General features: G+C 46.0%; 3 protein-coding genes across 11 annotated transcripts in view; all 3 read left to right on the forward strand.

Moving 5' to 3' along the window:
• Positions 1-15,211, forward strand: part of RCAN3 (RCAN family member 3) — a 34,928-nt gene extending 19,717 nt beyond the window's left edge. For all 3 annotated transcript variants that reach the window (XM_075773641.1, XM_075773642.1, XM_075773643.1), the window contains exons 6-7: positions 14,946-15,040; positions 15,176-15,211. In XM_075773641.1, coding sequence (XP_075629756.1) covers positions 14,946-14,984 — 39 coding nt within the window. In that variant the 3' untranslated portion in view covers positions 14,985-15,040; positions 15,176-15,211. The remainder of the gene's footprint in view (positions 1-14,945; positions 15,041-15,175) is intronic.
• On the forward strand, positions 14,946-16,507 carry NCMAP (non-compact myelin associated protein). The gene is made up of 3 exons (XM_010312469.2): positions 14,946-15,040; positions 15,176-15,260; positions 15,740-16,507. The coding sequence occupies exons 1-3, from the start codon at positions 14,956-14,958 to the stop codon at positions 15,879-15,881; spliced, it is 312 nt and encodes a 103-aa protein (XP_010310771.1). The 5' UTR covers positions 14,946-14,955; the 3' UTR covers positions 15,882-16,507.
• Positions 16,508-20,233: 3,726 nt separating this feature from the next.
• The window catches only part of SRRM1 (serine and arginine repetitive matrix 1), a 19,138-nt gene continuing 14,950 nt past the window's right edge, over positions 20,234-24,421 (forward strand). For 6 of the 7 annotated variants that reach the window (XM_075774242.1, XM_075774240.1, XM_075774243.1 and 3 more), the window contains exons 1-2: positions 20,235-20,381; positions 23,590-23,679. In XM_075774242.1, coding sequence (XP_075630357.1) covers positions 20,361-20,381; positions 23,590-23,679 — 111 coding nt within the window. In that variant the 5' untranslated portion in view covers positions 20,235-20,360. Of the gene's footprint in view, positions 20,382-23,589; positions 23,680-24,421 lie in introns of all 7 variants that reach the window. The other variant, XM_075774245.1, reaches the window with a different exon arrangement.

Here is a 24,421-nt window from a genome sequence, read left to right on the forward strand (position 1 = left end):
CTTATGACTTTCAAACTCAAGCAAAACTCTGGGCCAAGGACGCCAGCCCAGACCCCCACCCTGGACTTTGCTGCTCACATGACACAGCAGAGATGAGCAGGAGCAGAAGAGTTTCGCTGGAGTGGCATGTTACAAACCCCGCAGGATGCGGAAATCCCCTCTTCTGATGAATGCATTAGGAAACCTGCAGATAAACCCATCTTGTTACACACCCCAGTGGTAGCTGATTAACTGATACTTGTAAATGTCTTGAAAAGAAGTGAGGAAGTTGTTATCCCACCGCACAGTCTACACCAGCTCAGACAAGGTGTGATCCTGAGGATTCACAGGTTTAAATCACTGAAAAGCAACGATTTATAGATTCATTAACAGTCAACCATTGACTCTAGTGAAGGCAGTTATTGATGGAAGCCGGGTAGCCATGAGTCATGTATTTTGGTTTTCCCAAGAAATTTGCTGCAAACGTTTAAGGACCATTGCGAAGCCCCTGTTGCTGCCTTCCCCTGTGGAGGCAGGATTTTCTGATGGGCAGGTTTCACCTGTATGTTTCAGGTTGCCTTATAACAGAGATCAAGTTAGTTAGTGTTAGTTCTGGTTGCAGATGAGGAAGCTGACATGCAGGACGGGGGAAAATATCTCCTGCACAGCAGCTCAGCAATTATAAACCACGAACTGAGCCCAGAGTGAGGGCTGCAGGCTTGTTAATGTGGTTTCCTGGCTTCTGGTGGGAGCAGCATCAGACCCCAGGCAGGGGACAGATCCCTCTTATAAGTGTGATTTCCAAATAAAAAAATGTGGAAATCATGTGTGGTCACACACATTAGTGGGAAATGCAGACTAAAGCCAACTAAGTACAGGTTAAAGGACTCCTTTCCAGTTTGATCCTTTTGATTCTACTAATGAGTAGACAAACCCACTTGTTCTGTCTTTGGGGTGGATGTGTTTGGGCTTCTTCTCCAAAAGTGCCTGGAAGACCTTTAGGCATTGGAGTCCTCCAGAAGTCAGGCTGATCTCAAAGCTTCAGCGCTCTCCCTGGGAGCCAGGCAGGGCCTGACCGAGTGCTGCCTGTCTCCATGAAACCCCTCAGCAAGAAGGAACCGAATCCCAGCCATACCAAGAACAGGATGCCCACAACTGTTTCAAGAAGGATTGCGTTCAGGTTTTTCAGGGGGCATCGACTGCTCTTTTAGCTCCGTACCTTGGCGCTCTGTGCCGGCTGACTTCACACCTCAGATGGCAGAGCGGGGCTGTGCTGGGGCAGTGGGTTCATGATCATAGAATCATAGAATGGTTTGGGTTGGAAGGGACCTTAAAGATCATCTAGTTCCAACCCCCCTGCTGCGGGCAGGGACACCCTCCGCTAGACCACGTTGCCCAAACCCCCATCCAACTTGACCTTGAACACTTCCGAGGATGGGGCCTCCACAACCTCTCTGGGGAACCTCCTGTTCCAGCGCCTCACCACTCTTAACAGAAAGAAATTCTTTACTAACATCTAATCTAAATATACTCTCCTTTATCTTAAACCCATTACCCCTTGTCCTGTCACTACACTCCCTGATAAACAGTCCCTCACTATCTTTCCTGTAGGCCCCTTCAGGTACTGGAAGGCCACAAGTCGATCTCCCTGGAGCTGCCTTTTCTCTAGCCTGTCCTCAGAAGAGGTTCTCCAGCCCTCTGATCACCTTCGTGGCCCTCCTCTGGACTCCCTCCAACAGCTCGATGTCTCTCCTGTACTGGGGCCCCTAGAGCTGGATGCAGTACTCCAGGTGGGGTCTCACAAGAGCGGAGCAGAGGGACAGAATCACCTCCCTCGACCTGCTAGTCACTGCTGGTTCGCGATGAACGTGCTCGGTTTTGCCTTTGTCTGCCCCAGCCGTTTCTGTGTCACCGTCCGCTCCCTTCCCATTCTTCTCTCCCCTCCAGCCCCCCGCCCCGTCGGTGGTTGCGGAGTGCAAAGGGGGCTCTGCCCGTGCCCCCTCCCCGTGGCGGAGACCCCGCAGGTCTGCACTCGCCTGCGGGGAGGGCCGGGGAGGCGGTGCCGGGGGCCGGGCTGCGCTGGGCGGCCCCGGGGGAACTACCTGCGGCTGCCGGGCTGCGCTGGGCTAGGCACCAGGACCCGCATCCCCCTTTTCCCCCGGGCAGCAGCAGGGCAGGGTTCCCCCGGCCTGGCTGGGGAAGGAGCCCTGAGCCCCTCGGGGGCGGGAGCGGGACGGCGGGGGCCGAACCGGCGGCAGCCCCGGCAGGGAGGGGAGGGACCCGCCGCCGCCTCCTCCTCCACGGGGAAACACGGCCAGGTGATGAGCTCCTGAAGGCTGCAGCATCCTCCCGTGAGTAGCCTCGGCAGCCGGGAGGGTAAAAAGCTTGCGGAGGGTTGGAGGTACGTGTGTATTTTGAATTGGTATAAACGTAACTCTTCAGCTCTAAAAGCTTTAAGTTACTTTCTGCTGCCAGTGGAATGGCTGTAAATAGTCGTTTCAGTGCGGTTACTCCGGGTTTATGTGCAAGTGATTGTATATGCTACAGTAAATGCCTCTACGTGCAGCAAAGTTCTCTGTCGGTAACTCAAAACCAGACAGAAATCCGGAGTAGATGTCATCGTACAATTTTCTGCTAAACTGCTGCTTTAGCAGTTGTTTCGTTAATTGGAAACCTTTAAGGTAGAGGGACTGGAACTGATCTGGCAAGTTGCCTCCTCCACGGAGAGAAGTTTGCACATCTGCTTGAAAGATTATTCTCTGCTAGCAGTGTCCTTTCATTGCTGTGCATATGCCAAATCTCTTGTCCTGACTTATTCAACCCCAGCACCATTAATAACATTTTGTTGGGGTTTTTTCTCTTTTTTTTCTCTTTTTTTTCTTTTTTTTTTTTTTTCCTCCCCCAAATCTGCTGACTGGCATGTTAGAAAGGGCTGGCAGACTAATATTTAACGTGAAAAGAAATAGAAAGTTTGGAGCATTGTGTTACAGTTCGCTGAGTGTCTCCAGCACAGAACAAAACTATACTTACACTGCTTTCATTATTTGGGAACATGCTGAAGTTGCTGACAGGTTTGAACTGTGATTTCTGGTTTTTCATAGTAATTAATGTACTTAATGCTCCAGGAAGTCCTTGCTAAAGGAAGCATAGTATTTTGTAAACAAATTTCACTAATGTGATACATTGTGCTGGATGGAGTGTTTGGGCAGGAGGGTTTGATTTACTGATTAGAAACCAGAAGACAAAGGCAGCACAGTAATTGGTGACTTCATGGCCTGGTAAGAATTATTGTCTTGCTGTGTGGACAGGTAACTGGGCTGTGGATGTCAGGTTTAAACGCTGAGGGCTTGCCAAGAGCTTTGAACTGTTCTGATGGAGGATAGGGCATAAGCATAACGTATCGCACTGCCTACGTGTTCTTGGGAGAGGGGAATGCGCCTCATCGATTCAACAAGTTTGCATATGCAGTACTTGAAGAAATCTTGCAACTGCTTTCATCCTGCTGGTTGCAAAATGAAAGGAGTTGCATTTCTATATTGCATACAGAATTCTCTTTATTTTTTTTAGTGCAGAAAAACCTGAAGGGTATGTAAATTGCAGAGGTACTTACAACAGTATTGAGATTTGCATTTTTCTGGTGGATGAACAGCTTCAGTTGCAGAGGATCCAGTCCAGTACCTGGAGAGCACATTGTACTGCATGCTGAGCTGCAGGCAGAGGACAACAGTCCCAAAAACTCCAACCCATAACTGGTAGTAGACTTCGCTCCCTTGTTGGCAGTAATTCATGAAGGTTTCCTGTGCACCCCTGCTCCTATCTGCCTGCTGCTGCTGAAAGCATGACTTTTATTCGTTCAACTAAATTCTTCTTCTTACTTATGGCAATAAACAGTGAATCAGTCAGGATTTAGTGCACAAAGGAGCTGGAGAAGCCCGTGAGTGATGCGCTGAGTGCCTACAGTGGTCTTAGATCAGCAGCTACTGTGCTCGTGGGGTAAATCCATTGATCCTGAACATCCTGCAGGGTGCTGGCGTCTGACCAAAGCAGCCCCAGCTCCCCAGGCTGATACCACCTCGCTCGCTAGGTTCTCATGCCCTTATGCCAGGCTGGGATTGGCATTGCTGAAGAGCAGCTGTGTTAGGAGGGGGTTTGGTCGGGGCCGGTGAGTGAGCCTTGACCTGGCTTATTGTTGGGCATGTGGGAGAATTTAAAAAAAAAAAAAAAAAAGTGGTGGGGATGACTGTGCTGCTTTTATTGAGAGTCACAGGAATCAGGAAATGCAGCCCAGACCTATAGTGTTTGTTAGACCTTTTGCGGGGAGAGAGATGAGACATGAATGGAGATTACAGAGGAGAAAAGCAAGAAAAAAAGCTGCTGGGATGTCTGAGTCATCTAGTTTCCCACTGACATACATAGCTTAATGTTTCCACAACCACCTCCATGGAGTAACAAAATTATAACCTAATTCCAGGGGCCCTGGAGTCACAGTGCTTCCTTGCCGTGAGCCGCTCAGGGCCAGCTACAAGTTGGGGAGCCCCCTGCCTAGCTATGAGGTTGATGGTGCAGTTGCTTCGAGTGCCAGGTTGGGTGAGTGGGCAGAGGAAAGGGGCTCTGCCTTTCTCACATCCCCCCATTTGGATGGAGACAGCCCCCTGGATCAAACACCCTCCTGGACGCATCCCGCCTAACATCAGCACTTAACCACTCATGTGGGGGCTTGCGAAGAAGATGCTTTTTGGTGGGATTTGGCAGCGCTCAGGCTGAGGAGGGTAAATGAGACCATGGATCATCGCAGCAGCACTGGGATGCTGGGGCTGCCCATCATTTGCCGTGCCAATCCAAAGTGCCGCAGCCTTGCGTGCTGCATGGCCGTTTCATGCTTCTGCTAGGAGCAGAGTAGAAATCCAAATAATTGCTTGGAAAGACAAAGTTTCCTATTTACTTATTAGCCTGTAATGACAGCCTCAAAACTCTTGACCTAGCAAATGTATTTGTCTTTAGAAAAGAAAAAACGAACGCCCGTCTGCCAGGAAACGGGAGCTGTGTTGATTCACGTGCTACGGTTTGTGCTGATAAATGCAGAGATCCGTTCTCTGACATGAAAGGCAGCTCAGGGTGCGAACTCATTCCAGCCTGCTGTGGGGCGTAGTGCAAGCCATGGGTGTTTGCTCTGTGCCATGGGCATCTCGGTGTAAGATAAATCCAGCAGCAGCTGTTCCCATCTCTCGGGCTCTGGTGGACATAGTGAGGGGTGCCAGAAGGCACATCTGGGATTTGTTCCTGGCATCTACGTGCCGTTGGGTGTGTGAATTGCCCACAGGCAATGAAGCATTCAGAGAACAGTAGGGAGACTGGCCAGGGAGGTGTGCGATGGTATGGGAACTGGGAGAAGTGGTTTTCCAGTGTGGGATCCCAGTCTTGGTTTGGGCAAATCACTCAGAAATGATACTGGACTCCAGCCATGGTTGGGTTTGGCTGGGAAGGAAGGTGGAGGATACACTATAGATTTAAATGCATTTCAGTTCTGTGTCTCTTTTTTTTTTTTGATTGTAATTGTCCTTACGAGTCTTCATTTGCTCCAGGTACCTCCTTTTTTTCCTTCTCTTGTCACAAGTGGCTGACACTATTTTAGCAGCTCTTTGTCCTGTGAGACAAGTTCCCCATGTGTCCAGGCAAAGCGCAAGATGTTTTTACTGTGTTTCCCCTCTTCTCTTTGGGCTGTGCTCTTCACGAGAGGTCACCGATACCTAGGTGTATACAATACGGTTATACAAATACATTTCAGTGTCTCTAAAAACGTCATTCTTCTTCATTGTCAGAACCATCACGGAAAGCTGCTTTGCTGCATGCATGTAACTCAGCCAGCCCTTCACAGGGAAGGGATGCAAGCTGGCCAGAGGAGATAGAAAAACTCCTTGAACTCTGGGAAACTTTGGAATTGGATCTGATTCCAGATCTGCATGCCACAGTAGAAGCCCAGATCTGCCCTGTGCTACAGATGTTAATTAATTTCATGCTGTTCTCCAGCTGGATATGATGCTTTGACATCATTTTTGTGGTTTCTATTGGTCCTGTTCCAGTAACACAAAATGGGCTGCCGAGTTCCTCTTCTCTGAATTGCCTGTGAGAACTGGGCTGAGGTGCAACATCTGTCATGCTTTGCAGTGACAAGCCACTGCCTGGCTCAGCATCTGTCGGGCGCCAGCTCACGGGGGGCAGCGAGCTTGTTCCCAGGATTTCCAAGCCCATCCTCACCCTGCTCCGGCTCCTCTCGCCTGCCGTTTCCGCCTCGTCTCTGGCTTCTCCAGATTCCTGGCTGATGCATAAGGGCCTCCTGAGTGTTCCTGTTCTGCCTGGTCACACTGTGAACACGTCCAAGCCTGGCTACAGATACTGAACGGTGACAAGGGTCCTGATGCCTGGACCGTGTCCTCAGCTCGGCAGAGATTTCCGCTCGTAGGAGGGCGTAGCTGCAATATCTACTTTTTGTGACACAAGTTTTGGTGAGCGAAGAGAAATGCTTTGTCTCCCAGAGCAGTTCAGCTGGCTGCAGTGGTGGCGTTTCAAAGGCCCGAGATCACACTGAGATGTCCAGCTCTGGACCAGCAGGGAAACACTCCTCTGTTTTCTATTGGTGAATCTTCTTTTTCTTTCCCGAGCAACCTTTGCCTTGTCTCTTCTGAGGAGCTCCGGAGCTTTAGGGAACGCACTGAAAACACACCTTGCACTGCAGAGCAGGAATGCAGATTCAGACCAGTTCAGTCTGGGTTAGATCCCAGAAATCAGGGGGTTGATCTGGAAGTGGTGGGGTGTTTTATTTCTCTAAGTGATTGTAGTTACTCCATTTCAAGTTACATTTGTTGAAAACTTTGGCCCTAAATGAAACCAATCTCTTCTGTGCTGCGATTCCTTTTCCATACCACAGTCCCTTGGGGTTTGTTTGGGTTTTTTTCTTTCTTTCTTTCTAATTGGAAACCATTGGGGATTATCCATTTAATACCGAACTTTCAGACAGGAGCCTGTTTCCGACCTTTAAAGAAAAAGGTTAATGCTGGAGTTCCCACCCTCAGAGTTTCAGTCCTAATCCTTCTTCTTCTTTATGGGTTGTGCCTGGAGTAAAGCAGATGCCCTGATGGAAAAATCCAGGTGAGAGGAGATTTCTATAACAGCATCATCTCCTGAATTGCTCCAGCCTTTCAGTAAATGGCAGATCCAGCAAGGTACAGAGCCTGGTAATAATTTCTGCAAAAACCTTGCTGAATTTGCAATGTGTTTTTTTGTTTTTTAAACTCTCTTCTCTAGGAATCTGAAAAGCTGTAGGGAATTTTGCAAAGATATTGCTGAAGAGCTGAAATGAGTCCTGGAGTAACAGGGCCTTTGCTGGAGCAGCTAGAGCTGCTTTTTGGGGGTCTATTTGTTCAGACCCACTGAATTTGCGACCAATATGCACTTTACTGGAACTTCTCTGAACAGCAGAGGCAAACAGTTCGGTAGTGTGGTTTGAGGGATGCATGCGCAATGCCACTGACCGCTGCCAGACTCTAACCCAGGGTTCAGCTCAGATTAATTTTCTTGCTTTCCATTTGAGTGCACACATTGATAGTTCCTAAAATTTATCACCTTGAGTCTCGTTCACCCTCCCCCATGAGTCATTCCTGCCTTGAGATTCATACAGGTGCCTGGAGGCATTTTTCTGCTTTCTGATTCAGTTTTTTCTGGGTAATATTTAACTGCTAATTACAAATCCTTCCCTCCTGCACCCCTCACCCGAGTGCCTGGGACCTTATCAGTATGCAGCGAGTAGAGCCGCTTCCTTGCAAGCAAAGAGTCGGGACTATGTCGTGTTTGGGGAGCACACGTGGGCTTTGGGCTCCTCCGATACTTTGCACCTGCTGTAACAGCCATCGCTTTTTAAATGTGTGAGTGCGGGTGGATTTTCTTCTCCCATTGCTGTGGTGAGACTTGTCATCTGCCAGACTGCATTTGTCATTCCCAAACCGGAGGTTAATGGTGCTGCCAGACACTGGTGGGAGGTGCTGCTCAGAAATAGGGTTCTTTTAATATCTCTGTGCACGGAAGGGGCTTCCAGCTCCTGCTGAGTCCAGATGAGCTGTGAATCAGCCTCGGGCTTTGTTCTGCACTGTAAATCGGCTGTCCTTCATGTCCCTCACGTTGATTTTCCTGGCTGAATTGTGTGCATACGAGCTGCCTCTAGCACATAAGCAGCATTTCTGGGATGCAGTGGTATATCTATACCAATTTGCTGTAAAATCTAATAGAGAAGTGCATCCGATCCCTTCCAGAAAGCACAGGACTTACTGCGCAGAGACGTATCGCAGATTTCCAGATGTGTAGCCATACGCTGAGCTATTGAAGCTGTGCAGCGATGACTGAAATTGAGGATGCCCAGATAACAAGGGATAGAAAATGCTCAATATCTGCTTGGACAAAGCCTTCTGGTGGAAGAGCACATCTGAGGAAAAAAAAAAAAAAAAGATGTATGGTCTTCTTGACACAGTGCAGAGAACTGTGAGCTAGCTCCGGCCCCAAAGGAGGTACAAATCACTCGCGTGTTGTGCTGCGCCATTAGAAAGGGCTTTCCTGACTGCAGGGACAAAATGAAATATTACTGACACTGCCTGAGCCTTGGAGATCACCGGATGGACCTGGAAACTGGTGTGCTCCCTCTGTGCTTTATTTTGCTTTAAGTCTTGAGACATGGTTCTGTGTTGTTGGACAGTAAGGAGTCCTTTCTCCAAAAAAACCCCAGACCAAGCAGCGGATCACAGCTTTCTCTCTTTGTTATAATAAGGTGGATCCCATGAGACTTCTTATTTGCAGCTCTTGATTACACCATTTGTAGCTGGTTAATTTAGCATCTTGTGCACGTACAGTCATAAGTGAAAAATGTAGAATAAGCGCCTTCTAATAATAATTAAAAAAAGCTGCCGACAAAAGTTTTTCTTTCCGGATTCCTTTCAGGAATAAGCTGCAAAATTGCTCCCAGCAATTGCTATCTGATACACCATCCGTGCATTGCATCTAAATGCTAGTTTTGTATTAAAGTGTTTATTCCATTTCCTCTTAAATTAATCACTTCAGATCTAAATAACAAAGTCAGTCTTCTGCAAATGCAACAATTGGACCAAATGATTTATTGTAAATGTCTTTTAAAAAGCCTTATTGTATAATCACAGCACATTAAACAGACCATTTTCTTTTGGATGATGTATTAGTTTAAAATTTTGGGGTTGTTTAGCATTTCTGGATGGAAGGGGGTTTTATGCATCCCGACTTCCACAGGTCTGCCTGGAAACTTAGACAAGTAGTAAAGTGTGCCTGGGTCCAGGGTGGGAAATCCCAGACAGCTGGCCAGAGCTAGCGGGAAGCTCTAGCTGACACATACGTTATTTGTCAGTGAAAGAGAGTGAGTTAAGGTGTTTAAAAAAAAAAAAAAAAAAAAAAATTTCCACAACAGGCATCTGAGCTCAACCCGACAGACCCCACTGAACTGGTTGCATCTGAGCAGCGCAAGCTGTGAGCTGCAGGAACTTCAACCACCGGTGTGGAGGTGGCCTGGTGGGGTTTTTCCATTTTAAGCTCGAATCCTAGTTCTGACATATATTTCACAAGCGTCTAAGTGAGTCTTCTAATCCGAGTGTGCCTTAGATCCTGGCTTGTAACCAGTGGGAAAATACCTCTGGCTTGTTTTGCTTCCATATACCGGCTTGTCTGCATGGGCAGTCCTACCCTGAAGGATCTACAGTGTTTTTACAGTGTGAATGCACTTTGCTGAACATGGTGGAGTTGCTGCAGTTCCCATGAATAAGTGCATTCACACAGAGGGAGAGGAGACATGTGTGTGGCCCAGCATTTTAAGGCAGAAAATTAGATTTGGGAAATCTGCAGTTCACAGTCTGGTTTAGACGCTGCTCCTGGGCAAGTCACTGACAAAGTCTATCTGGTTCATATTTCCAGGCACAGCTTTCGAAAGGAGGGCATTCCTTTCTGGCGATCTGACTTCACTTCCTCAGCTCTTGTCGTCTCTGCGAGCTGAGGGGTTTTAGCCTCTTGCAAGATACAAACCACGCAGGTGGAATTACTGTGGGGTTTGAGATTTTTTTTTTTTTTTTTTATTGGTGCTGCAACTGCACAGTAGAGTTGCCTGCAGTTTGTGTAACTTTCTCTGTCTTGGCAAGGAAATGAAATACTTTTAATATGTGTTTTAACAACAGCGAAACCTGGAGAGCTCATGCCAGAACCTGAGACAAATGCTTATATAAAGGTGCTGGTCTGACATCAGGACGTGTACGGCTCCATACAGAGCGGGGTTGTTTGCCCGAGGCTACGTTTATGCCTTAGGTCCTGCTAGCCAGTTTGAATTTGGGTTTCCCACCCCCCTTCCTCCCTCTTAGAGCCTCGCAAGGTAAATTCAAGCACGTTCAGGTCTCACTGAAGCACATCGTGTTTTTTTTATGACTTTCTGATATTACAGTTTGCTTCAAACCCTTGGCAATGTTCCTGGTCCTAATGATGCTGCTGGACAGTAAGCGTGGAGCCTGTGGCTGCGCTGCTGCGAGGCTGTTTGGATCGAAGATGGATGGTTTGCCAGGTTATGGGGCAATGAAGCTGAGTTTGTGACTCCTAAATATAAGCCTGTTTCTGCACTGTGCTATGAATGCTCACTTGATTCCCCCACTGCCAGAAAACAGTAGGGAACAATGAAATGCGCAGGTTCAGACCGCTCAGTATTTGCTGTGATTAGACAAGGTAAATCTCCTTGCAAAGACAGGGAAGGTCAGACTGCTCGGGTGGAGGCGGGAGCGGAGCTGAAACACCTGTTCGCTTCCTCTGAGGATTGCTTTTGAGCTCAGTCACTTTTAGGAAGGGAGAAAAACTCTGGACTGACTTAGAAGGATTAACTTCTCCCTTGAATGTGAGTGAGTTTGCTGCTCAGGTTGATGAGGGAGCTGACCTCAAATGGTTTGAGCTGAGCCTCAAACAGATGTGCCTTAGCACAAAGCTCCTCCAGAGTGGTGGGAGTGTAGATGGGGACGGTAGCTGACTCTTCAGCCTCTTCTTTTGCAGGATAAGGGGTGGTGATGGGTCTGTGGTGTGGAATTCTTGCAAGAGAACAAATCTGAGGTTCTATTGACTGCCAGGACATCTACTGCTCCTGTAGTAGAATGTTCTCCTCTTACCTGATAGGATCTGGCCATCCCATGGGCTTCTTCTATGCCATCTTGGCATTTATGTATTGGAATCAATGCTTTATACCTCTGATAATTTGCTTCTCCTCGCACAGCTCCAGCACCCTGGTACTGTTCATGTAAGTTCAGCTCTCAGTGGCTTTTTGATCATGTAAAATGGTTCTTACATGGCATTGCTTGTTTACATCAGCAGGAGGACTTGAGGGACGAGAATAGCCCAAATTCCAGTCTATTTCTAAATATTCTAGAGAATGTTCCCTTTCCTAGCAGCTGTCATGGCCAGTGTACTGAGAAAGAAAACCAGAAATCAAGCAAACCAGTGGTGGGTTGTGTTGTCCCCTTCCTTAGTGGGTTTTTTTTTGTGATTTAAGACGCTGCCCTGTTGACATTTTTGGGAAGGGAATCAAGTCCCAGAGCAGCAGAGCTGGCAGCCAGTGCTCTTCCTCAGACCTGGATAAGTAAGGAGGGAAAATCACCTGGTTTTCAGCCTTTGGCTCCAATATAAGATAAAAATATTATCTGTGCAGCGGTGCAGTTGAAAGGATGAATTAATTCTCTAATTGAGCTTCTGGGTCAAAACTAGTATGTATTGCTGCTGGTGAAACAATAGCTGATTTTGTGTCTAGTTTAAAGCCTGCAGCTTGATGTAAAACCCACCTTTTTGTAGGTGGCAAAGCACTGAATTTGTGTGTCTTCCTAACCAGCACCTGCCTTCCCTGGCAGGGAGCTGGCTCTCCAAGTCCAGCTCTCCTGGAAAAACTCAAGCCAGCCCCTCTGTTCTCCATCACCCCTCTCCTGTAATTGCCAGGCGCTGCAGGAGCTGCTTGACAGCCGAGCTCTGATCCCCATCTCGCTGTGCATGAGCACGGCCATTCAGCTTGAAATTGGACAGGGTAGGGGGAGGCAGGAAAGCCGTATAAATGGGGGCATTGCTACCGCTTGCCAAAACAACCTATATGTTGTATCGCCAAAGGTGTTTTAAATGGAACCGTGCCCAAAGCTTCACTTTAGGAAAACATTTCCAGCTCTGTAATATGGGGATGCAAAAATAACCAGCAGCATGTGTCCCCACCCCCAGTCTCAGATCTAGTGGCTCTCAAAACCCCGCGCAGGTGTGTATGCACAGGGGGAAGTCATAAAGAAAGAATGTCCTGTGATTGCTGTATCAAAGTCCATTTCTTCTCCCCTGCTATATAGCTTTTATTGAGCACTCTGATTTTCCACATATTTTTCTAAATGGCATTTCTAAACAGCCTGCAATAGCCTGAAACCAGTAGGTTCCCATGGATTTTGGTGGACTTTGCTGGGTCCTTGAGTCTGGCGGCGCAGGTTTGGTCAGGCGTAACCCTGCTGATTCATAGGTGAGGAATGGAGTGGGGACTTGCCGTAGGTAAAGTGGCAGAACTAAGGACTGGTATGTCCCACCCTGGCCTGAGACACAGACTTTGGACCTCTTTACTTGCTATGCAATGCAGGAGAAAAAAAAAAAAAAAAGCAAACAAAAAACATTTGCTGCATTTTTCAAATTGCATCTTTTTCAAGTTTTTAGATCCTATTGGATAAATTAATCCTTTTTGTAAACAGGCGGTTTCACTGACAGCAATAAAAATTCTTTAGTTATAGGTGACTCATGCACAAATAGCTCACCATTACCGCGGTGGTTTGAACCAGATGGAAGTTAGTATGAATATTACATGGCTTAGTATTGAAATATTCAGCCTTCTTAATTTGGGATTTTTATTTCAGTAGCCAGAGGAGGTGAAAAACACTTCTGTAAACCTGGAATTTGCACTCTCCTAGTCAGGAACAACAAGGTAAAAGTTGGACGTGGCTTTTCCTGTGAATTATGTTCATAGTCAAAATACTCGCTCAGCTTTCTCCAGCCTGCAGTGTGATGGAGAGAGTCTCTCTGGCCTCTGCTTGTCTATGGTAGAACTTCCATCAATGCAGTTTCACATGGCCGGGTGGGGAAACAGATGGGGAAGGCGCTGTTACCTGCGCTTCGGTGCCTCTCTCAGATTCCTCCAAGGCGTGTGTCAATCCTTTCGCTGTGCTAGACAATAAGGCTGGGCAAACTCTAAACACAAAATATTTCTTTTGGCGCGGAAAGATCTACGACTACAGCTGATGATCATGTCGCTGAATTAACTTGGCCTTGGCTAAACAAAGGAATCATTCAGTCAGACGAGAATGACCCAGTTACAGACTTGAGACAGAGTTATTTTGGGGTTTTAAATTAAAAGAAAACCCCCCGAACCTTTTAAACTTAAGGGGATCAAAGTATTTGATGAATTGACTTTGCACTTCTGATCCTTCATGGCTAGGCATACCCTGACCATTTCCCCTTCTGCTGGTTACTGATCTCTCTCATTCCTCATCTCTTCATCAGCGGAGCCTCCCAAGTACACGTCGTGTGTTGAGTCAGGTATTGGCATTCCTGCCTCGAAACAACACCCTGCCTGTCAGGGGCAATCAGAGCTGTGTCCTCCTCGCATCCCAAATCTGTGCCCCGCTGCTATTTTTTATTTATTTGATGGATGCTACTTTGCAGAAAGCTTTAGGAAAGCTTCTCTGAGGGGGAAGGGATGGGAGGGGAAGGGAAGCTGCCTTTCACATTTGCATTTCTCTTTATTACTGACTGATTACTATCCACTCCATAATTTTCTGGCTATTCTCTATCTCGTGCTCTGTAAAATCGAAGCTACTAAGAACTTGCTGCACATCCTCAATATCCCAATGGAGTATAACAGGGAGCTGGGCAGAGTCCTGCCTGGCTGTACTGGGCAGCATCTGAAATGGGAAACTCTATTCCAGTATCAGGTGTTGAAGAATAATTTAATTTTCGATGGATAGTTTGAGCATATTAGTTTGCTGAAGTTGGGAGCTGAAATGGTTTCAGAGGTCTGTTTGAAGTGGTTTTCACACCCTTCTCAGACTGAAGGAGTCTTTTAATGGCTAAGGTTACTAGTCCCATTTAGAAAACATTTGGAAAACACTTATAAAATCAGTAAACATACAAGCAGCTCTTTCTACATCTACAATTTTATCCTACCAAAACACAGAAGCAGGCATATTTTCAGGTCTCCACTGGCAGGCTTGTCCTCTTCCAACAGCAGACCTGAGATGACACTGACACGAGTGAGGTGCCTGTTTGAACTCTGTAAACTTTCTGTCATAGTCAACGTTGCAGTATTTTTTTCTGTTGTGGGATAGCCGGTGTTTGCCACGTAACTTCTGGCGATTCAAGTTAGGGGATTACACTCTTCATCTACTCCATGTTAGAGGAATGAAGTTATTTTGAATTCTATTCTATAAAAGTTTTTAAACCTTTCTGTGCTGCCTCTTTTCCCCTTTCTTAAAGACATATTACTGAATATTGGATACAGAACTCTTCACACTTATTTACTCAGTGATCTGAATCTCATAACCTGAGATGATAATCTAAAATCCGAAAACATGTAAAATACATGTATTTCTCCAAAACTTGTATAACAGCAATAATGTATAGGTAACCATGCATTATTCTATTAATATTAAGTAGCGTATGTTGTAAGGCAAGTTGCTCAATATTAGATTGTAGCAAAATTTCCATTGACTTCAGCAGGGCCAGGTTTTCACCACTAAGAAAATATTAAGAACCCCAGTTCAGCGAGCCTGCACTTAGCAGGCTCTTTAACGAGTAGTTGCCTAATTATCACTGTCAAGTTTTGGTTAATATTTTATGAACTCACTCTTTTTTTTTTTTTTCTTCTGTAGCCAAATCAAGATGACGACAGCTGCACCACTGATCAATAATACTCAGTTCTCAGTAAATGTGACCACAAAGTCTCAAGAACAAAGTCTCTATCAAAGTAAGAAAAATAGTGGGGTGGTGGCTTTTTTTTTTTTTTTATAAAGTGGATTTTGAACTTAACAAACTTCAAACAGTACAGTGACAACTTTGTAAATAAGATTTCCCCCCCCCCCCCCTTCTGCTTCCCTGCTAGGTTCAGGAGCAATAGTTGCTGCCATCGTAGTAGGAGTGATTATTATTTTTACGGTAGTTCTGCTCATATTGAAAACATATAACAGGTATGTGGCCAAGTTCTATACTTCACCAAGGTGAGACAAGAAGAACCAAAATCACTGTTAGGCATGCTCTCATCTAACAGACCATTTCAGTATTTGTTGCTGAATACTTCCAGGAGAATCTAAACTATAATGTGCTTAATCAAAGTGTCCTGAATCTCACCATTAGCGTTCTGTGATTGAATTGCTAGGAAGCAGAAAGAGGTTCTTGATGGAAGCTCTTTTTAGGGATTCCTGTTGACAGAGGAAAGTCTGTGTGCATCAAGGCTGCCAGAGGAGCTCGATTCTGGCTTTTCAGGGCATTGGGTTAAACCTATCTGCTCTAGACGCACCAACTTGCTGCTTAGTGTCTTTGAGATGAAATCCTGGCTTGAATTGACTTTCTGATGTATTGACTATTTGATATAACCTGTTTCCGCGGGAACCTTCCCAAAACACCACACATGCCAGCTCCGGTGACAATTTCATTTTAACCTTTACAGACGCATGAGAGTGAAGCGGGAGCTGGAACCCAAATCCACCAAAACAGCAATGCCACCTGCTTTGGGGCAGAACAGCAACAGCTTGTCCCACCATCCTACAGTGGCTTCCATACCTGTGGATATCCACATGCAGAACAGATAACTGGGAACACCTATCCTGCCTGCAAGGGGAGAGAGATGGAATTCTTATTTACGTGGACCTGGGACTCCTCAGCAAAGCGACGCTGCATTTGGAATAACAATGAGCTGTTATTTTTGTTTATAGATGGTAATTAATCTGCTTTCTCTCTTTGGGAGGAAAAAGAAAAGGTCTGGATGCTTTTTGTATGACTGAAATCACCTGGTGAAGGCATACGAGTCATCGGAAATGCACTGAGCCTTTTTACAGAGCTCTGGGTATGGAGACACCACATAAGAAAAGGAAGAAAGGACGCACACTCATAGTTCGTGGAGCTTTTGCTTACTCGGAGAGTTTGAGCTTTTTTTTTGTTCTGCCATAACTGATGATAAAGTGGAGGAAAAATTTGGACGTGCAAGCTACAACTCGGGTTGAACCTGGGTTTGTTATGATTTATGTGAAACAGGTTTGTAGTCTATTTTATACATGATGGATAGTACAGGAAATATCAAAATTGTGTTTATCTTTACTCATCTTTCGTGTTTCTATTGCCACACATGTATGGTTTTAGACAAAAAAAGTTACTTTTTATTTTCAAGTATTTTAAAAATATTTCTATAAACTTGGTAACCTACCCATTTCCAAATGAACTCAATGTCTAAGGGTTTTCACTCTCATGCCAAGAATGGCTTTAGGTTCATTGATGGAGTTGCGTTAGAAAGTTTTGTCTTAGAGAAAAATCTGAGAAGGTCTTTAATTGAAAAAGTAAGCATGGAAAAGCAATATAAAATAACAGTTACTCTGTACAACTCACATCCTGAAATGCTTTGTTCTCTAATGCAGACTAGACTTGAACTATTTTTAGGTTTATTTTTTTCTAGAAAGTAATCAAAAGCGATGCTGTTTTGCAAGGGTGATGACTGGGGGTGTACAGTAGCGCAACAAAGAAATTCCCATGGATATTCACAGCCCACCAAGTGGGAACACACAGCAGCATTGTCAGATGTTCAGTGGCTGATTGTCTCGAGTGTGTGTATCAAAGCAGCCCCTGAAACACCGGCTGACAGGACAGATAGGAAGGATTAGGAAGAAATTGAGGAGTTAAACCTTGTTTTAAATAGAAGTACGTGAGGCTCTGAGAAACACCTCTGCGTATGTGTTAAATTTTAGGGTACTGCTCACTTGAACGGCTGGGCAGTGAGGAGAGCAGCAGTAACGATTTTCTGTATTGCCTGTGTCTTGCACTGAGACTTTGCCAGCAGTCAGCTTGCAGCTGCTGTGGCCATCGGAGCACTCCAGCCTGTTTGGACACATCAGTAAAACTGTTAGGAGGGTATTTTAACTCCTGTTTGGGAGCTGGAGAGACGTTACTCTTGTCTGAGTTGGTCACAGAGAGCCTCCAGCTTTAAAGGTTTTCATCTTGCAGCGGTTCACTTACGCTTCTTCCCAATCCTGTCCCACATGGCCAGGAGTGACATCCTTAAATGACATGGTGCCAAAACAAAGCTGACCATTCTCAGAGGACAGTGATGAGGGACTGGAGTGATCAGTTGATATATTTCTTTTTCCAAGATGTGAAGCAATCTTTCGAACAGGTCATTTTTACTGACTGTATCTTTCTGCAGAAACTAAATTCAATTACTTTGCAATTTTTTTTTTTTTGGTATGAAACTGGAGCACAGTTTGAACTCCAAACTAAATATTAAGACAGCTGTTTGTGAAGTTTCTAAATCTTGTTGTAAATATTTTACTTGTTCCAGTTCTCCCATGTATTTTTTTGTGGCAGGAATGATTGATATAATTCAAAAGGGAATGCAGGTGCCAATTTAATTTTTTTTTCTAAAAACTTAAAGGACTTGGCCTCCTGTTCCTATCTCTGGACAGCTGAGGGTGTTTTCTGAGCATGTTCCACCTTATCAAAGTCAAGATCTTTAGAGAAGATAAGCCTTACTTTACTGTTATTTTTTTAACATTACCAGCCAGACCTACTTCTAGCGAATTTTGTTTACTTTCCATTTACGGAATTTCAAAACAATGAAGTTCACTGTGCTTCACTGAAGCAGCATAAGCAATACTTCTATAAGCAATTCTAGATTAGTAGAATTACTATTATTGGCAGGAGAATTACTGCCTTGATCACACTAGCATTGCTCAATCCGAAAAATTCAAAATGTGCTGTTTTACCAGTAAAATTTGCCTTATATTGACACAGTCCGGGAGGCCCCCACAATCCATTCTGACTCCTGTCAGCAAAATCCAGAGCTTGTGCTGATCAAGCAAAATCACCTCCTTAAGAAACAAAATTCACTGTATTTCCACTGCACTATCACTATAAGGCTTGTGGAATTTGCTGTGGATTTAACAGTTTTCCAGGAACAATCCCACATTAGCGTTGTCCTATAATAGTAGCTGCTTCAGTGCTGATTTCACCTGCCCTGTCGAGGCACTCGGCTTCTATTTTCAAACGCCTAGTTTTTGGAAAAAGCTCCCCTGGAGATGCCTTTGTGTGCAGATTGCTATTGGGTAAACCTGCTGGTTAGGAAAAAAACCAAACAACCAACAAAACAACACACAAGTGAAAGCTGATATTGCAAATTGGTCTATTAAAGAAATTCATGACCATGTAAGCCTTTGGAGAAAATAAGCAACATATGTCTAATGCATTAACTGATTCACACGAACTGGTTAACGCTTATCCATGAAGCTCTGCAAATTAATTCAAAGTCGAACCATTAGTGGCACAGTGCCTCAGAGCACCTTTTTGCTCTGCAATGTGATACCAGCAACCTTTTGAGTTCCTTACTCTGTTTTGTGGTTAAGTTTCTCTCTTTACAAACCACCAGCGGGGCTGTATTCAGCAGTTATAGCGAGAACATTTCTTCTGCAGGTCATATAAAGAAATATCGCTAAAATTTATTTCTAAGGGCACACTCAACAGTGGGTCTTGCAAGAATTAGTATTTTTTTTAACTTGCTCCTAGAAGTCTTCTAGAATTTACAGCTGCAGCAGGTTGGATCCTTGAATCTCACAGTTGCTACTTTGCTGATGCAAATACACTTGTAAAATGTTTCAATTTTTCACTTCTGGGTAAGTTTTGTTTCCCAAAACTTGTGCAAGGTGGCTTTCACGCCTTCCCCAGCCGTCACCCACCTTATTTCAGCAGAGCACGTAGCTCCACCTAGTGTCCTCCTCCCATCTAACAGGCTGCAACTCGTTTTTCTTAACAGACAAAACCATGAAGTCGTTCCAAGTTTAATTGCCAACTTGACTAACTTTCAGGAACTTCCTGCACCCCCAGCCCAGTCCTCCTTCCCCTTACTCCACAGTGCCGGGAACGTTAAGTAGCAGAGTTGAACGTTCTCCCAAGTTTGGCTGTGCAAAATGCAGAGGTGTAATCATTGCAAGTCTAAGCAGATAAAATATAAGGCTGCTCTTTGGTCTTTTCCCGAGTCAGATAACCAACTTATTTTCCAAAAAGACATCTGTAAAACCATCTGACTCTCGTATGTGATACTTAGTAACGACTGCTGATAGAGTGGGAAGCAGCGGTTGTGCTTTATGTGTAATCCAACTTTATTTAGAAGAACACAGTATTGTCTTTTTAAAGATAAAGGATGTAAGAGTTTCTTTTAAATAAAACCCAGGGCTGTTACTTTTGATAAATTTGTATTAACTCCAGTGAACTGTGACTTTACTTCTCCTGCCTCTCACGTGTCTTTCCGCCAGTAACGCACCACACACAAGTTCTAGCTGCACAACACACACCAGTTTGTTTTAAGTGGGACGGAGGGCCGTGACAATTTACACCAGGATCACTAAAGACAGCCCGTTGCGCTTACGGACCACGCCGCCGCTCCGTGGTGCTCCCGTTCTAGGCGAGCACTACCGGGCCAAAGAGGCGCGGGCAGAGGCCTAGGCCGGCATCGCGGTCACGGCCCCCCCAAGCCGCGGTGCTGCTGAAGTCCCGCTGACTTCTGCGGGGTCGTACCGGCCCGGGGACACCTGTTCTGCCGAGGAAGAACCCGAGCTGACGTGAGGAGACGGTTCCCGAGGGAGGAGAGCCAGGAAGGAGCCGACGTGCGCGCGCAGGCCAGCCGACCGGACCGCGGCCGTTTCCTCTCTGCGCATGCGCCGGGGGGCCGCGAGGTCACCTGATCCGCGGGCCGCGCGCGCGCCGGGCCCCTCCGCTGAACGTCAAGATCTCGTGAGAGGAAGACCCACATACACAGCACCGCGCGCGCCGCGAAAGGCCGTTCCGTCAGCCGCCCCCTCACCCCGGTGGAACACCGCGCTTTCTGATTGGCCGGCTCCCGCGCGCGCATCGACCCTCCGGTGCCTCGACCACCAATCGGCAGGCGCCGGAGACCTTTTGCGGAGCGTCAGGCTCCTCCCCCTTCGCTCCCCTCCTCCCCTCGCGCGGCGAGCGTGCGAGGGGGCTTGTGGGCGCGCGGTGCACGTCGGGACGGCAGCGCGCTGCGACCAGGAGGAGGCGGAGGAGGCAAGATGGACGCGGGGTTCTTCCGCGTAAGTGCCGGCCTCAGGGGGGGCCGGGCGGGCGGAGAAGGCGGCGGGGCAGCCCCGACGGGGGACACGCGGCCGAGCCGGGCCGCTGCAGCCCCCCGCCGTCGCGGGGCGAAGCAGCTGGTGTCGCGCTCCCCCGAGGAGCGCCGCCGTGCCCGCCCCCGCCCTGCGCAGGCTCCTGTGAGGAGCCGCCGCGAAGAAAATGGCGGCGGGAAGGAGGCCGGTGCGGCTCGGCCCATCCGCGAGGCCGCGGCGCTTGGGGGCTGCGGCAGAGGGAGGGGAGCGGCGGGGAGGGGATCTGTCGCCCTAGGCCCGGGCTCGCCGGAGGGGCCGGTAGCCGTGTGCGCGGCGGGGACACACGTGCCCGTAGGACGGGCTCCGTCGCCGCCCCCGAGGGCCGCGCTCGCCCGGCCTGGGTCCGCCGTTCCTGCGCTAGGCCTCGGGGCGACCGGGCCTCTGACCCTGCCGGAGGAAGAGGGGGTCCCGCCGCGTCGGGGCCTGTCCTGTGTGGGCTTGTGTCACAGCGGCCTCCCCAGCTAGGGACCCTTATAATGCGAGGAAGTGTGGGAGGAAAGGCCGAGGGGCGATGGGAGGTGAACCGGCTTTTGCAGAGAAATGCACTTCGGTGTCCACTTTCAAAGCAAATAAACAAAACTACTCTTTTTTTTTTTAAAGACACACTTTTAAATTCTGACATGAAGGTTATTAAGTGTATTCAAAGCAAAAAGAAGTTAAGCTGTATTTTTAGGTTGGCATGTGATTTTTTTTTTTAAATAATTGAATTTTTCTTTTCTATTCTTACAGCTGTGCTGTGTTTTCTGCAGAGACTATTTAACAGTAACCTGCCTAGGGTATCTTATCTTTTCAGCCTTTTTTCCCCATTAACCAGAATGAACATATTTTGGGGGGTTTCCTTGACAAGTTTGGAAACCAATTTAATTTTCCAAGATTCATTCACCTGTTCAGCCCTATTATTTTCTATTCCTGCAACTAGGATGCTTTTAAAACATGAGGGCATGCATAACCTTTCACTTAATTAAATGTTGCATTAACATGCTAGCCTGAGAAAAATAGTTACAGGTTAAATCTACACTTGTTCTGCCTAATGCAATTGTTAAAAAGTTTGCAAATCAAGTAGTTGTAATTGACAGTGGAATCACTGGGACTGAAAACACTGAACTAGAAATCTAATGTTCTTTTCCACTGGCCTGTGAAAGGTGACTGTTTATAAAAACAAACACAACATGACACTGAAATGGGGTTGTAAACAGTTTTCTCATCTAGTTTTAGTCTGGGTTCAGGAGAAATCAAAGCTCTTGTGGAAATTACAAAAGTGCACCTGTTTGGACTTACTGTATCAAGAAAGGTGCTATTAATAATTCTTTCAGTTCTTCGCACTTCTGTAAAGGTATCAGTACAAACTATTTTGTGTCTGCCTTGGAATTCCTGTGATACAGTTCTCTGTGTCTTGTCTGGTTACCCTTGCTGCTTGCCCCATGTTGTAAACGGGCTAAGAAAAAATTTCATTCCCTTCCATTTCACTTCTGGGCTGTGAAAGACAGAATTAAAAAAAAAAAAGGAAGTATAGGACCTTAAATTCTTGAGTGATCTGATGATAAGTATTGTGTTTGTTGCTAATTTGTAAGCCACAAAATAGACTGCAAATATAAAGAATTTTAAACAGGCTTAATCTTGGTAAGTGCCTGTGCTATAATCAGTCTTTAGGATTCCTGTGTTCCAGAATACTGTCCTGGTTTTGGCTGGGATAGAGTTAATTTTCTTCCTAGTAGCTGGTATAGTGCTGTGCTTTGGATTTAGGATGAGAATAACGTTAAAAACACACTGATGTGCTTAGTTGTTGCTGGGTAGTTGTAGTGGCTACACTAAATCAAGGACTCTTCAGCTTCCCGTGCCCTGCCCGGTGCACGAGAAGCCGGGAGAACAGAGCCAGGACAGCTGACCCAGACTGGCCAAAAGGGATAGTCCCTGCCAGTTCATAACTGGGGAAGTGAGCTGGGAAGTGGGATCGCTGCTCGGAAACAGGCTGAGCATCAAGGTTTTTTTTCCGTAGGTGGTGAGCTATTGCATTTGTGCATCGCTTGTTTTATGTTGTTGTTATAATATTATTCCTTTTTTATCCTATTAAACTGTCTTTATCTCAACCCACGAGTTTTTTCCCCTCCATTCTTCTCCCCATCCCACTGGCGGGGGAGGGCCGAGCAAGCGGCTGCATGGTGCTCAGTTACCGGCTGGGGCTAAACCAGAACAAAATAGCAAGTGGGAATGTTAATAGTTACAATTCCCTTTCAACACCTGATGACTTTGTAGCATGTTACATTGCTAATTCCAAGTGCTTTCTGATCATGTCAAGTGATTAGGTTACCTTAGAATTTGAGCTTTTTCTTATTTATTATCTTTTGGTTCCTTAGCAGCTTATATTATTGCTGGTACTCAACCCCTTCTTACATGCACAGGAAATAGCTTGTATTAAATTCCTGTGGTTTTCATCAGTCAGGTTGGTTTCCTGAATAAATTTCACTTCACATGTGAACTGTGGGTTTGTTTAACAGGTCATCGGTATTTGGATGCAGTTCTGCACATATACTCTTGTTCATCTATGGTTCTGTTTACTTCTGTGCAAGTAAATTTTCCAGAACTGGGCTTTCAAGCCTTTCAATTCCAAATGACTTAACCTATAGTTTCTGTTCACGAAAGTGGAACGAGTTGGTGAACTTTAACAGAGCATGATCAATAAAATAGTATTCTTTGTACTCTTGCTGGCTCCATGTTGGCTGATTTGCTTCAGAGAAATTTACCCACAGGTTTCATAGATGTCACTGTAAACAAATGTGATGTTTTTGTTCTTGGACAGAGGAAAAAGAGCCTTTTCCTTCTGAGGAGTTTGTGAATTCCAGCAGAAGTACTTTTCATAGCAATTTGATACTACTGTACTTTTAAATTTAAAGTAGTATGCCAGGGAGATGATACAATTAAGGTGTCACTGTAGAGCTCAGGAGCCTGCTAACCCCTATATCTTCAGCAGCAGATGAAGACTATAGTGCTAAAATTGAAAGGCACCTGAAAAGGCTTATTTGCTTACAGAATGGTATGACCGCTGTTGCTGCGCACTGTCCAGTGCAAGTATGTGGGAAAACAATCCTTGGAGATAGTTGAATGTCATACAGACTAAATCTTATTTCCTGCGCTTTAGGGAACAAGTGCCGAACAGGACAATCGCTTCAGCAACAAGCAGAAGAAGCTGTTGAAGCAGTTGAAATTTGCAGAATGCTTAGAAAAGAAGGTAAGTTGATTAGGACAATAGAGGAAGAGAGACACACAAATTGAAGACAGTTTTCAATGGATTAATTGGGTATCAGATGGTACATACAGGGATGTGAGGAGTGTCTTCTCTAAAACCATGCTGGAGGATATTTGGAACGTCCACCGGAGCATCGAAGATACAGTAGTATTGTACATGATGTAGTTACAGTAATGAATATCACCAGTAGGCTTTTATGTAAAATACAGCTTCAAAAGAAGTCCGATTTCCAAGAAATGTTAAGTAATTTAGAATTCTAGGCGTCCTTAAATGTCATCCCCCCAAGCTCCCTTTTTGGGGGTGGTAAGGTTTGTTGTTGTTTCATGTTTTCTAGAATAGTGTGCTGGAAATGCATACTGGTTATGCTGTCGGTGAAGTTATTGCAGCGATAGCCTGTAGGGCAGTGGCGAGAGGCTGCGAGAGCTGCAGAAAACTCCGTTCAGAGTTCTTTGCTTACACGCAGTTATTTGCCCTGTGAGAGTTTTTACCTGTTGATTGTTAGGGAGGGTGCATTCCTCAGGTGGGTGTTTAAGTGATGCAACCAGGGTAGTTGCTGTCAGTAGATACCTATTTAGTAAACATTTTATTTCAGAGCATGAGCTGGTCCTTTGTTAGGCTTTATTGGCCCGACCCTGCCAAGGAAGCAACCGATGGAGCTGCTGAGATAACTGTAGTGGAAGACCCAGCAAAGCTGAATGCAGAGCTCTTGTTGAGAGGGCTTTTG

The sequence above is a fragment of the Balearica regulorum genome, chromosome 22 (assembly GCF_011004875.1).
Source record: "Balearica regulorum gibbericeps isolate bBalReg1 chromosome 22, bBalReg1.pri, whole genome shotgun sequence".
In the NCBI taxonomy this organism is placed as follows: Eukaryota; Metazoa; Chordata; class Aves; order Gruiformes; family Gruidae; genus Balearica; species Balearica regulorum.

Coding starts and splice junctions, on each gene's coding strand:
- NCMAP (XM_010312469.2), top strand. CDS start 14,956: ATGACGACAGCTGCACCACTGATCAATAATACTCAGTTCTCAGTAAAT. Junction 15,041..15,175: donor AGAACAAAGTCTCTATCAAA/GTAAGAAAAATA, acceptor CTTCCCTGCTAG/GTTCAGGAGCAATAGTTGCT. Junction 15,261..15,739: donor ATATTGAAAACATATAACAG/GTATGTGGCCAA, acceptor TAACCTTTACAG/ACGCATGAGAGTGAAGCGGG.